The following is a 13,006-nucleotide window of genomic DNA, read 5'->3' as shown; positions in this document are numbered from 1 at the left end:
GTATGAATTCGTAAAATTTTCATAGAGAATAGCAAAGTAAACATTTTTGTTATTTTTCACATGGATCTTTTGCAAAGTAACACCTGCATTTATTAATGTTTTTAATTAACTAAAATGTATTTCTTTGCAGGCGTAATCGCAGAGAGTGGTTCACACGAGGAATTAGTCCGCAAACGAGGCTTATACTGGGAGTTGCTGCAGCAGCAAGGCCCTACCGAAATGAACTCGTGACAATGACGACAACTCGACCTTGATATTTGCCATTTTGTTGTCGCCCTTCTGTGCGATCTGCTGATGTCGTACAAGGACACAACGTAGTGCTTCGATGTGCTTTAGCAAATCCATTGAATTATATGCACTACATACTGGAGAAGCTGTTCCTAATAAAAATCATGCTGTGACAAAACGCCGGGGCATACCCCCTTTGCAGCGCTATAACATTAAGTCTACCCATACTATTAAAGAGACTTGATAGCCTAGTGGATACTATTAAAATATGCAGCGCTAGATTTTTCTTACGTTTCCCTTAACATAGTAAGCTAGCAAGAAACGATATATGAAGTGCAGCGATGTCACCTCAGTTCAACGGAAGACAGTAGTGGTAGGTGGTGTCTTCTCTAGTACGTAGTACATATAACCAAATGTTATATAACCTCAACTCAATATATAATAATAGAGTAAATAATACTCTGTAGATGTCGGATCGTGCCTGCCTTTTTATACACCTTTTGTATTAGTAAATTTAAGATATTGTTAAAAGTGACGTATGAAAGTGGTTATTGTGTAAATGTATTGTGATTTGCTTAGCGAAATAGGATATTTAGAATGAATTGCATTTGTAGTCTAAATTTGGTAAGTAGTTGATGATTTATAATATTGCAAAACCAAAGTATCTATGCAAGAAATGTTTTGTTGTACTTTAGCAAATTACCATGACATACAAATATTAAAAATTATAAAACTTGTAGGAGTTGAATGAGATGTGATTAAATTATGTTAAGAATAGCAAGTACCTATACAAAATACTTGCATTTATTCAAATCTAAAGCCTAAAATATAAAAAGAAATCTAGAGATACTGTAAACCATTTTTGTTTCGAAAATTTGTATCATGTTGACTATTTTCGGGCGATTGAGGTTGTGACAATAAGATCGAGAAACTTATGAAAATTGAGTAATATAATATCAAAACTCTTAGTATAAAGATAGATAATAAGCTATTGACTGTGATTAAAAATTTAGTATTAAGTAATTTTAGAATTGCCTAAATACATGTAAGCTACTGATTTCTATTTAAAAATGTACAAATCAATCATAATATTGTGATTTTATAAGTAAACAAATATACAATTAAGAATAAGACTATTGCATTTTCTTTTCATCATTTAACTAGTTGGTGGCAAATTGGACAAATTACAACGAACTCTGCAGCAGACTAGGCCAAGCATAGATGATACATTATATATTGAGAGGCCAAGTCTAGATTGAGAAACTTGAATATTTTCCACGCACATAAAATAAATCATCCACAAAACATAGATAAACCAAAAGCAAAGCTAGCTAAATCCGTGGAATAATACAATAGGCCGACGGTAATCACAACATCTGGTCACGTGAACCGTTTATGCGTGTTTGCTATATAGTCATGCCAGCGTTATAAGAACTACTCGCGTTATATTTAGAAATAATGAAAAAAATCACCGTAATGAATTCGATTCTAAAACAATCATCGCAAAGTCGGTACTTTGCAAAATTCCGCATAACTATGGGGTAAAGAAATAATACAAAGACACTCGTATTCAGAAGAAATAACTTTATTTTTAAAAATTGTCAACAACCTATAACTAATTACACAATAACTGGACCCAACGAACTTGGAATAATAATTTCGTTGCTATCAAATATTATTTATTATGATTACTTTTAAAATTGGAAATTTATGAGCACACTTGTTCTAGGAAATATTAAATATAAACTATGAAACATTTTCTTTTAAAATTACAACCTTTTAAATTTTATTACTACTGAGAAGAATCCCGAATTTATCTACTTATAGTGTAAGTCATTGAACGTGAAGTCACATGAGTTTATTATTATCGTATATCGAAAATCACATTGCAAATACCTCACACAGCATGTCCTATTCTATATTCCTGCATTTTTTTCATACCGGTTGCTTAGCAACAAACATTGCAACTGTTGCGAAATCTACATTCATACAGGATGGAAATTCCTTTTGTCTTGCTTAAAAACTACATACTTAAGGCTATATTTTCTAAGGCCTCTTTTTAACAGTAGGTCAAATTCAGCAGAGTATTGTAAAATTTGGTAATTAGACAGAGCTCATTAATTCATAATCAACTAATATCGCGTGCTTTGAAGCAATTTTGGGGTATAATACTTTTGTGTAATGTTCCGCTTTACAAACCATTTTGTATGGCTTGAATCTAAACTATCTATAAATAGCAACAATGATAAAAACTAATTCCTATGTTATCTACAAAAATTCATTCTCACTACCATCATCACAATATACGTTACCGGGAAGGCTTCGAGTTTAACAAATATGACTGTATTATTAGATTGCATAGACAAATTGCTAATAAAATAGGTACGACGAATTGCCTAATGAAAAATAAAATGGCTACTAAAACAAAAATGAGTCACTTACCTAATGAAATCAAATGTCTCTTTAAAATCACCGCAACTCGCCATTGCAATCTAACATTACATTCTCTTTTACATCACGTGCAATATTTTTAAACAACCCGTTTATATCTACCGATTTAAAATCGCTTTAGAACAGCGTCTAATAGGTAAAGATTTGATAATAATCGCCTAAAGAAAGGTAAAAGAACAGGGTCTAATAGATAAAGTAAGAATAATAATCGCCTAAAGGTCTAGGTAAAGATTTGATAATAATCGCCTAAAAATCGGATCTTGAATTTTTAAACACCGACGCTGCTTCTATCTGTTGTCATTCCGCTAGATTCTATCTAGGCAACTCATCACTATCACCATCATCGGCATTATCATCATCACCTTGATCATCACCTGTGATAGCCGCTAGCAACAGCGCTTGAGCGGGCGCTATAAAAACAGCCGGAAGTCGAGCAAGTCCTGACGCTGTGCATAGTGTTGCCGATATCCATTCTAAGGAAAATAACGATTATATTTATATTAGCGAAGTATGTTAGATTTACTTTAGATAAGCTTTGGACTTGGTATATCTTAAGATTTTAAAATAAACTTTAGGTTTACTCACGTTAAATCTTACAACTAGGTAGCTTTCACATCCAAATAAAAGCTACGTTAAAGTTACTAAATTTTACACACTTTCTATTTGCCCACAGAGTAGTGCAAGGTAGTATGTTGGGGCCAATACTCTTTCTAGTATCATAAAATGCAAGTTTGACCTTACAGCAATATTATAAGCAGACCTTCTCGCAAATCCGTTCTTAGCGATTTCTATAACACAGTAAACTTACCAATATGAATAGATTTGGGCGTAGAAACCAGCAACAATGCGTGCGCCTCGTTCAGCGTTAACATTCCACACTTGACATAGAGATAGCTGGACGTAGCCACCGTTGTTAACCAGCTTATTACTACAAACAAACAATCACATGTTGAACTTTCCAACCAGTTACCAAACTGAAGAATTCAATTTTTTTCAATATAATGTGGTCAATATATTTTAGTTTGCATTATGATTATAATAAACTAGCAGACGCCCGCGACTTCGTCCTCATGCAATTCTGTTTTTCACGAATCCCGCGGGAACCATGGATTTTTCCGGAGTAGCCTATGTGTTAATCCAGAGTAAAATCTATATCCCTTCCAAATTGCAGCCAAATTAGATAAGGCCGTAAGTACGGCAGTGCTCAATAAATATGTACCACTTACCTAGGAATAGTGTTGCCATCACATCAGTAATGTATAAGCTTCCCTCCGCTTCTCTCAACAACTGGCAACACTCTGTGTATAGTATCACCAGAGCTGATACTTTACTACTACGAGGATCTACAATCAGAGTATGACAAATGAGTCTTACATAATTGACCTAATTGGACTAAACTGATGGAATTTTAACTAAAAGATGTATCTAATTTATGTAATATAAATATACCTATATCAGTCTTCTGCGCCAAAGTACCGAGTGTAAACGGTACAAAAGCCGTCGCAATAGTTATGAATACGCGTTTAATTAGAGGTATTGGGATTCGTCCACACTGTAAAAAAGTATTTTAAATAAATATATTATAGGTAATACATCTATACTAATATTATAAAGAGGTAAAGTTTGTAAGTTTTTCACATTTTTTAAATGGGGTAATCTTCGGAACTACTGGTCCGATTTTAAAAATTCTTTTACCAGTAGAATGCTACATTATCGGGGAGTGCTATAAGCTGATACCAATATAAAATATATATATATATATATATATATATTATATTGGTATCATATATATTAGCCGAGATATCAAAGTTTTTGTCATACAAGTCGGACTGAAAATCCTCTTAAACAGACTTATTCGCATGCGCTGCCTTAACCATTGTGTAAAATTGAAATTAATGTATGGAGACTTTATGTATCTTTAAAAGTTCTACAAAAAAGTCCGCGACACCATATATCTATCCTCTATATATTAGCAGATATAGTACCTTTTGTGTTTAAAAAATTATTAATTTTATATACTTAGGTTTACGTCATTATTTATACAACTAAACTTTAATCCTTATTAAAATAAATTATTTAATAATCACAAAAATATTATGGAGATAAGATTTGCCCTTTACAGTATGTTAATTACTTAAATAGTTTCGGAGATAATACAAGATTTCTAAAAGACGCAGAAATTCCGCTATATGACGCCCGGCGCTTTCATTTACGTAGTTCCCGTTCCCGTGTGAATATGGGGATCTAACATAGCCTATGACACTCGCAAACGTAACGTAACGTAACGTAGCTTTCTATTGGTAAAACAATTTTCCAAATCGGTCCAGTAGATCCAGAGATTACCTCCTACAACCACACGAACTTTACCCCTTTATATTATTAGCCTAGAAGTTTCTATTTCTCTTGGTCATACCACCACTCTCGAAGCACTGGACCTATTTTGCTAAGGGTAGGAGTAAGATAGAGAAGTTACAGGGTAGGGTAGGGTACGGGTAGGGAAGCGTAGGGGTAGTGTAGGGGTAGGGTAGGTTTAGGGCCGGGTTTAGGGTAGTGGTAGGGTAGGGTAGTGGTAGGGTAGAGGTACGGGTAGGATAGGGAAGTGGTAGGGTAGGGGTAGGATAGGCGTGAAATAGGGTTACGGGTGGGATAGGGGTAGGAAAGGGATAGGGTACGGGGAGGGTAGGGGTAGGATGGGGGTAGGGTGTAGGTAAAGTAGGGGTAGGGTAGGGGTAGGTTTGGGGTAGGGTGGGGGTAGGGTAGGGTAGGGTAGGGGTAGATGTAGGGGTTGGGTAGGGTAGGGTTGGGGTAGTGGTAGGGTAGGGGTAGGGTAGGGTAGGAGTAGTAGTAAAGTTGACATCGAAATTTACGCGGACGAAGTCGCGGGCGTCCGCTAGTACACAAATAAACATTAATATTTCTTTAAGTGTTATTGAATGAAACAAAGGTCAGCACGCTGAACGATGAAGTGAAGAAGCGGCTGTTTCTATCGGCAGAATGATGACTGAAATCTACGGGTCGTGCCAACAGGCTCACTCCTGCTCCTAGCAAGACGAAGGCTGCAGTATAGCATAAAGATTGATGCAAGTCATGCCTTTGAGCTACTAGTAGCGCGATGCTTCGAGATGGTATCGAGAGTTCCGACGTCTACTTCTATTGTGCTAGCTAGTAGCTAGTAGTAGCTAGCATCGCTCTGCAGTACATCACAGTGAGTACATCACCAGCAGCAGGTGCACGAGCGGCGACAGCACGAAGGACGCGGCGTAGTTGACGGCGGCCAGCGCGGGCGTCACGCCGTCCTGCGACAGCGACAGCGGCAGCCACGCGCACGGCCGCGCCACCGACGCCAGCATCGCTCTGCAGTACATCACAGTGAGCCACTATAGTGACCAGTCACAAACAGCCTCTACTATTACTATTTGCGACTAAGCTCTGATGGCCCTCACCCCTCAATGACCCTGCGGTCGAGCGCGGCGGCGAGCGCGCTGACGGCGACGGCGCACAGCGCGGCGGCGCCCAGCTGCGCGTGCAGCGCCGTGAGCGCGTAGAGGCGCGCGCGGGCAGCGTGCGCGCGCGTGCGCCCCGCCGCGAAGTAGATGTACCACAGCGGCAGGTACGACACGTACTCCGAGTGCAGAAACCCTGCCGACATCATTAACAGCTGTGACAGTCCAGTGGATATGACGCCTTCGATTCGATTCGTCCGGGGCGTGCACCTCCAACTTTCTAGTTAGATAATATGTGCACTGTAAGAAATTAAATACCATGTGTCTCAAATAGTGCAGGAAAAACATCATGGGGTTGTCTGGCCTGTGAGTGCCTATTTTCTATAGTCTACTGATACTGATCCAATGGCATTGGGTAAAAGACACTCAGTTAGTACATGATTTAAATAGATATATGGAATATATTAAAATGAAAATAAACTCGACATTATGAGTTATAACTCCATTTATTGCTCCATTCATGACTAAAAATTTCAATAATAGAGAAGTTAAAAGAAATTAAATTTTGTGTTCAATCATTTTATTGGTAACATGCCTTCAATTAGTGCCTGTATTGTTTTTTTTTATGATTTAAATATAAAGTGAAAATCTACTGCCATTCTAGAACTGTTCACATTCAAAAGTAAAATAAAAAGTCATTACATAAGTAGTATAAATTGATGCTTATGATACTTGAATTGAGTAAAAAAGTGTTTTTGTATTTTTAAGAAAGTTGATTGATAAGTTCCCTTAATAACAAATTAACATAATTATTTCCTTAAGAATATAGCACCTGGAATGCAATGATTGCTTGATAGGATTGCTCTATTCGTATATTTCATTAGTTGCTTCCAGACATATTAAATCTGTTTTCAAAAATCCTATGTCAACCATAGACTTTTTTGCATATAAATAGTAGCCTATATAATACTTCATTACCTCCTCTAACTTCTAGTGAAAGACCCATTAAAATTTGTTCAGCCATTCCAAAGATTAGCCCGCACAACAGAAAGACAGACAGACAAAAATTTTAAATAAGCTTGTTTGTGGTTTGGTGTTATGTAAATAACTGTAAATTGAGCACTTCAGTAAACACACTTATTTTGAAATCACAGACATACACTTAAATATTATTTATATATCTTGATTAATGATAATATCTATGGGCATAACAGATATAAACCAGATCTAATCTAAGACATTTCAGAAATCATTAATTCCCAATCTGGGAATGAAACCTAGAACTTCCCAGTGAAAGTTCACAACTTGTAACACATGCCTGAAGTGACCCTTGGCACTGTTATTAGTAGTACTTAACAGACTAACACTATGAAAACTTACAATGCATACTATGACAAATCTATTTATTATTGCACTATCCTTTTTGTATAACTTGAATCTTACAACTGACAGACTGCCTTTGTGCATACTTATACCTACTTATTTTATTTCTTGATGAATATTGTAGTTTTTTATTTTTTGTTATGTGCAATAATGAATATATCTATCTATGGATCTTTTGATTTCAATTCAAAGTATTTTATCCTAATACTTGTGTTGTGTTAATAATGTTAATGTTACTTTATTACAAACAAAGCATTATATACTAAGTACAGTACTTGTAAGTATTAATTACAGTATCATATTGAGGAGATATTAATGATAATTCGCATGAAGTGAAGTAAGTTTACATTTCAGTATGATTTTCTATAAATTTGAAAGAAAATAATAATAGTAATTACATGGGCAAATGGGTGCAATGCGTTCTAGTAATATCTACGTGAGCATGCATGTAGTTGCCTCCGGGAGCCCCCAGCCGCGGCGCCAGCACGGCCAGCGACATCGCCAGCAGCACTCCCACCACCATCCAACGTTTTCTCACTTCCTGCCACAGATCTAGCTCGTAACCACTTTTGAAGGCACTATTGTTAATACTTTGATCCCTACTATTATACACAACTTGAGTCCGAGAGCTAACGCCTTCCATCATCCAGGTTTTACCGATTAGGTTTAAAAATTAAAAATGGTTGTATATTTTTAAGATTTACAAGGAATTTTATAGACAATACATCCACTTTGGACGGATTTTAAGATACGGTTTCTAGTATTATACACATCTACTAAGAAAATTCAATAGTTTCTAATATAAATTCAACAACAAAATTTAAAATACCGCGCATCTGCATTGCTACAAAATTCAACTTTCAAAACAATAGATTTAATTTGACATTGACAAGACTCATGATGTAATGCACAGATTATTAGATACTTTAATGTCACTTCACACTAGTCACTTTTGTTTTTTAACGGTTCTACTTGTACCGAATCGTAAATCTATGGGTTTTATGGTATGGTATGGTTCTATGGGTTCTACACTTTCTCCGACAGTTTTCAATTTCAATGATAATCATTGACCATTGACCATTGACCAACGACCACACAGCTTGATTTCATTGATCTTAGTAGAATGCTTGATTATCTATATACTTCCATCATTTGGTTTTGAGTTTACTTTTATTTTTAACTATAAAACAGTGTTTGTTTTTAGAACTTAGTTCGTCTGAGGTTTTATAGATTGCTTAAAACTTAGAGCCGTAAAGCCAGAAAAAAATGTAAGATGTCGTCTGTGATGGAATGTCAAATGTCATGTCAATTGTAATGTCAGTCAAAAACGTCAAATGAAGCAGAAGATTTCAGTCAAGTGTCATAATATTTTGATTTTTTGCCAATTTATTTTTAAATTAAAATATTGCGCATAATCATCTGGTTTTAATAATACTCAAAATACTGATATTCATAAAAAATGCTATCTAATAAACTAAGACAAATAAGCCAAGTGTGTAAAAGGAGTCCTGTTTTTTTAAGGTTAGGCATGACTTTGTTTACTTACTTTAATTTTTACAAATCAATGTTATAATGTAATCAATAGTCATCAACCGTGCTAATAACTTATATACTTGCTCTATAAGTATGCAGCGAGTAACAGTATAAGTACAGAGCTTCAATAATTTGCATGCCTAATTGGCAAGATACATTTATATAAATAATGCATGTATCTGCAAAGAAATAAATTGATTGATAGACTTAATACTTATATTGCTTCAAGAGACGATATTTTTTTCTTTATTATAGTAATGTGAGACATAAAGCTGCTTATGAAGGAGAAGGCAAGACCACAGTGCGCGTCATCAACCAGGAGCAGGACTTGGGGCTTATGATAGACTCCTATGCTACAGTAAGTCTAATAATGGCTCCGTTTTTGTCCATACCTATGTCTTGAACCCTAAATACTAATTGAAATAGTCATTTAAGCTTTTCGAGTAGCTCTATATTGCAGTATTTCCGCAAGTAGATTTTCCTACAAGTAAGAAAGTTGGGTTTAGAATAGTGCTGCCTCTAGAGAAATTATAGTGGTGTTAGCATGTTCAGGAGGTCTTCTGTTATCCCTGCAACTATTGTATTACATTTTTTGTAATAAACGAAAATCATAAAAAACTATGCATATATATCTCTAGTATGAGTTATACTCTCCTTCCTTTTACTCTTTAAAGGCACATTTCTAATCCTACCAAATTCCAAAACTTTGTAATCTGTAAGGAACAATCTAAATAGAGATTTTAATTAAAAATATTTAACATTCAGTAATCTATTTCAAGATTTAGGTTGAACCCTGTGATGAAACATTTTATGGAAAAGGAAGCAATGGCACCTCAAATTTAAAACATTCTATTTTAACAAGATTTATATTTATTTATTTATGTTATTTGTTTTAGTATGGATTCAGACTGAACAATGGCATCACAGTACTCGGACCTATAGCTATATTTTCAAGGTAACCTTTTTATTTTTATATTATAATCAATTGTTTTTTCAAGTGACCAATGCATAGAAATAGATAGGCTTTTTAGATTTTATAGTAATTTTTAACAGCTCAATCAACTATTAATAAAATATAATCCATCACTTAGCAGTATAGAAATTAACAAAGTGAAGAAAATTTTAAATTTATTTAAGTAAGAACTATTTTCACAGAACAATACTATCATGGCAAGTGAGGACATCAAAGGATATCACTGAGGACTCCCTGAGACTCTTCAGGTTGCTGGAGCCCAAGATTGACCTTTTGGTATGTTTGTTATTTTGTTTGTTGTTATACTTTTAGGAGAGAACCCAGTAAGTAAGCTTATAACACTGGTGTAAAACTTAAAACATAGTCTTACTTACTAAAAATAAACACTGCACTCCCACATGACAGTTACTTTGTGGTAAACAATAGATTGAAATTGTTTTTTTTTATTATAGTTACATACAGACAAAATTTAAATTAGTGTCATCAAGGTTCATAAATATCTGCTGCTGTCAATATCTTAATATGAGTATGAGTTGTATATTGAAAACAAAACTAGTTGTGCTAAAGAAATTCTACATAATTATTTAGATTTAGCACATCAATGTGGGTAAATTCCATATATACCTTCATTGTTTTGCTCTTATTTTAATGCCAACTAATGTGCATATCTTGAGACAAGCGGAAGACAAATGTGCAACAGCAATAGCTACAAAATGGAAAACATTGCACTCTTTCGTTGTGGTGGGACAAAAGGATGATACAATGATTTATAATTATGAAGGCAATGCGGTAAAAGATGTGGAAAATATTTATGTGTTCCAGATAATAGGCCTAGAGTCGACAGACCGCTCCACGGTAGACTCAGTGTTCCGCGCGGCGCGCCTCGCCAAGCTCAACGTGGAGATCTTGCCCACGGAGCACGCCTGCTCCACCTTCAACTTCCTTAACTCTGAAGCCAGGTGACTGACTTACTACACTTTTATAAACAATGAAAGAATAAACTTTTTAACATAAAAAAACATTCTGACGAATTGATAACCTCCTCCTTTTCATCAGTTAAAATGGAAACAACTTCAAAGACATATTTCAGTTATTTTGATTTTAACACAAAATTACTATGAAAATGAAACAAGACCAATCTGGAAGTATACTCTTTCAAATAAGAAAATAATTTTCAAAATTGGTTAATGACAAAGTTATTAAAAAAAAGAAAAAAAAAATTGAGAACCTCCTCTTTTTTTGAAGTCGGTTAAAAACTTTTATTTTAAAGTGGTGCTACATGCGCAGGTCAGTGGCGGGCGCGCTGCTGCCGCCGATGCACGTGGAGGTGAACGAGGACGACATGCTGCGCTCCAAGCTGCACTACGAGAACCTGTACAAGAAGGACTTGTACTAGCTGCGCCGTCGGTGTACGTCCGACTGGTTCCAGCATTCGCCAGCTCCTGTCATAAACTAGCACACACGTACAATGACGACTCGTAGTATTGGTTTTACCGTTGGTGTACGTCCGACGAATTTATCTCTGGCCCGCTCGTCATAAAATGGCACACACGTACTATTACAATGACGACTTATAATATTACAATGAACTTACAATGAGGTATATTACTATTGCTATTTATCTAACTGTTGATGCTTGTCCGACAACCTCTATATCTTGTTAAGCTCTTTGCCACAATTACACTTATGCCATGTTCCGACACTATACTATACCGTTGGTGTATGACCGACTAGTGCCAACTCTCGCTAGGTGTTATCATTAGAGCTATGATATTTTAATAACATATGAATATTTCTCTATTAGATATAATTAATTTGCTTCACGTGTAGTTGAAGTTCACAATCATTTGGTATATACCTGGAAAGTTTTCCGGGAGTTTTGAAAATTGGTTATCTAATACATTTCGATGTAGGTACTTGTTGCGAATATCAACTTTGCCACCTCGTAACTTTGCCGCTCGCGCCGCCATTTCGAAAAGATGGCGTATACTATAAGATTACCAATTTTCAAAACTCCCGGAAACCTTTCCAGGTAACTTCATTTTTTAGCACCAAATGACTGTACCACTGCCCTGTAGGCCCCAAGACATCTCGTGAAGACAAAAAGACATATTTACTAAACAATAGCGGCAGATCACGCGGCAGGAAATCGTCCCATAGCAAAGAAAGTAATGTTTACAATTCGGCCGCTATTGGTCTACAATATGGGTTTTTCTCGAATAAAAAGATATGTTGTTTACGCATCTTGGACCTATTGATCTAAACGTAGCGATATCTAGTCAAAATTCATAACTAGAGCACATCATGTTATATGAAGCCTAACACAGCACCTCACTATAAAACTTATTACTAACAGATGTGGCCTGTGGGTACATACTCTGCTTTAGACAAAAAATATCCACACTCAATCTAAAACTAGATTTATAAATTAATTAATTGAAATTTTTGTCCTTTAGCAGTGGCGTAGGTATATAAGATGGCAGAGCCTATGTCGTTTTTATCTTAAGGGCACACGGGACCCGTGCTCAGGCAGGGCATTCTCAGGGGGTCCCGAAGGACTGACGGATTAGTTAAGGACGGCGGTGGGCAGAGCTGGCACACCGCAAAATCCTACAGGCCCACAGTAGGATGGAGCCTTCAGCTCGCAGTGAGTTATAAAGTAATCTGATGTTAATATACGGTGTTTCTGAGGTCCTCAGAGGACGTAGTTATGCTACTCTCCTCTCTCCTCTTATTATCCTTTAGAGAATTCAGTGTCTTATAATTTAAGAATAGTAGTTATGTAACTTGTAAAATATCATTATTATAATTGTTATGTATAAATTAGATTATAGTAAAATATAGATAATATTGTTACAAATGTTTGTTGTTTTATTGTTTAAGATTTCATCCAGTAACTTTTTTTTTTAAAGAATGTTTGCCATATCTTTTAAATATGGTCAATATTCCCATTTCTCTCCAACTAATCGAAAAAAACTGTGTTAGGACTTATAAT

General features: G+C 35.6%; 3 protein-coding genes across 3 annotated transcripts in view; 2 read left to right on the top strand and 1 right to left on the bottom strand.

Annotated features, from left to right (window-relative positions):
* The window catches only part of LOC112049651 (multidrug resistance protein homolog 49), a 43,356-nt gene extending 41,995 nt beyond the window's left edge, over positions 1–1,361 (top strand). Inside the window, exon 26 of the mRNA XM_052882848.1 lies at positions 131–1,361. Coding sequence (XP_052738808.1) covers positions 131–231 — 101 coding nt within the window. The 3' untranslated portion in view covers positions 232–1,361. The remainder of the gene's footprint in view (positions 1–130) is intronic.
* A 431-nt stretch (positions 1,362–1,792) lies between these two features.
* On the bottom strand, positions 1,793–8,381 carry LOC112049648 (sodium/bile acid cotransporter 7-like). The gene is made up of 7 exons (XM_024087628.2): positions 7,962–8,381; positions 6,123–6,318; positions 5,898–6,033; positions 4,129–4,231; positions 3,906–4,022; positions 3,488–3,607; positions 1,793–3,152 (listed from the first exon to the last, which is right to left on the bottom strand). Exons 1-7 carry the CDS (start codon positions 8,149–8,151, stop codon positions 2,992–2,994), a joined length of 1,023 nt encoding a protein of 340 aa, XP_023943396.2. The 5' UTR covers positions 8,152–8,381; the 3' UTR covers positions 1,793–2,991.
* A 445-nt stretch (positions 8,382–8,826) lies between these two features.
* On the top strand, positions 8,827–12,873 carry LOC112049640 (NADH dehydrogenase [ubiquinone] 1 alpha subcomplex assembly factor 3). The gene is made up of 6 exons (XM_024087614.2): positions 8,827–9,026; positions 9,294–9,396; positions 9,935–9,993; positions 10,194–10,287; positions 10,834–10,970; positions 11,299–12,873. Exons 1-6 carry the CDS (start codon positions 8,965–8,967, stop codon positions 11,405–11,407), a joined length of 564 nt encoding a protein of 187 aa, XP_023943382.1. The 5' UTR covers positions 8,827–8,964; the 3' UTR covers positions 11,408–12,873.
* The last annotated feature ends 133 nt before the right edge of the window (positions 12,874–13,006 follow it).

Source organism: Bicyclus anynana, chromosome 8 (assembly GCF_947172395.1).
Source record: "Bicyclus anynana chromosome 8, ilBicAnyn1.1, whole genome shotgun sequence".
Lineage (NCBI taxonomy): Eukaryota > Metazoa > Arthropoda > Insecta > Lepidoptera > Nymphalidae > Bicyclus > Bicyclus anynana.
This window is presented reverse-complemented; position numbering and strand designations above follow the sequence as displayed.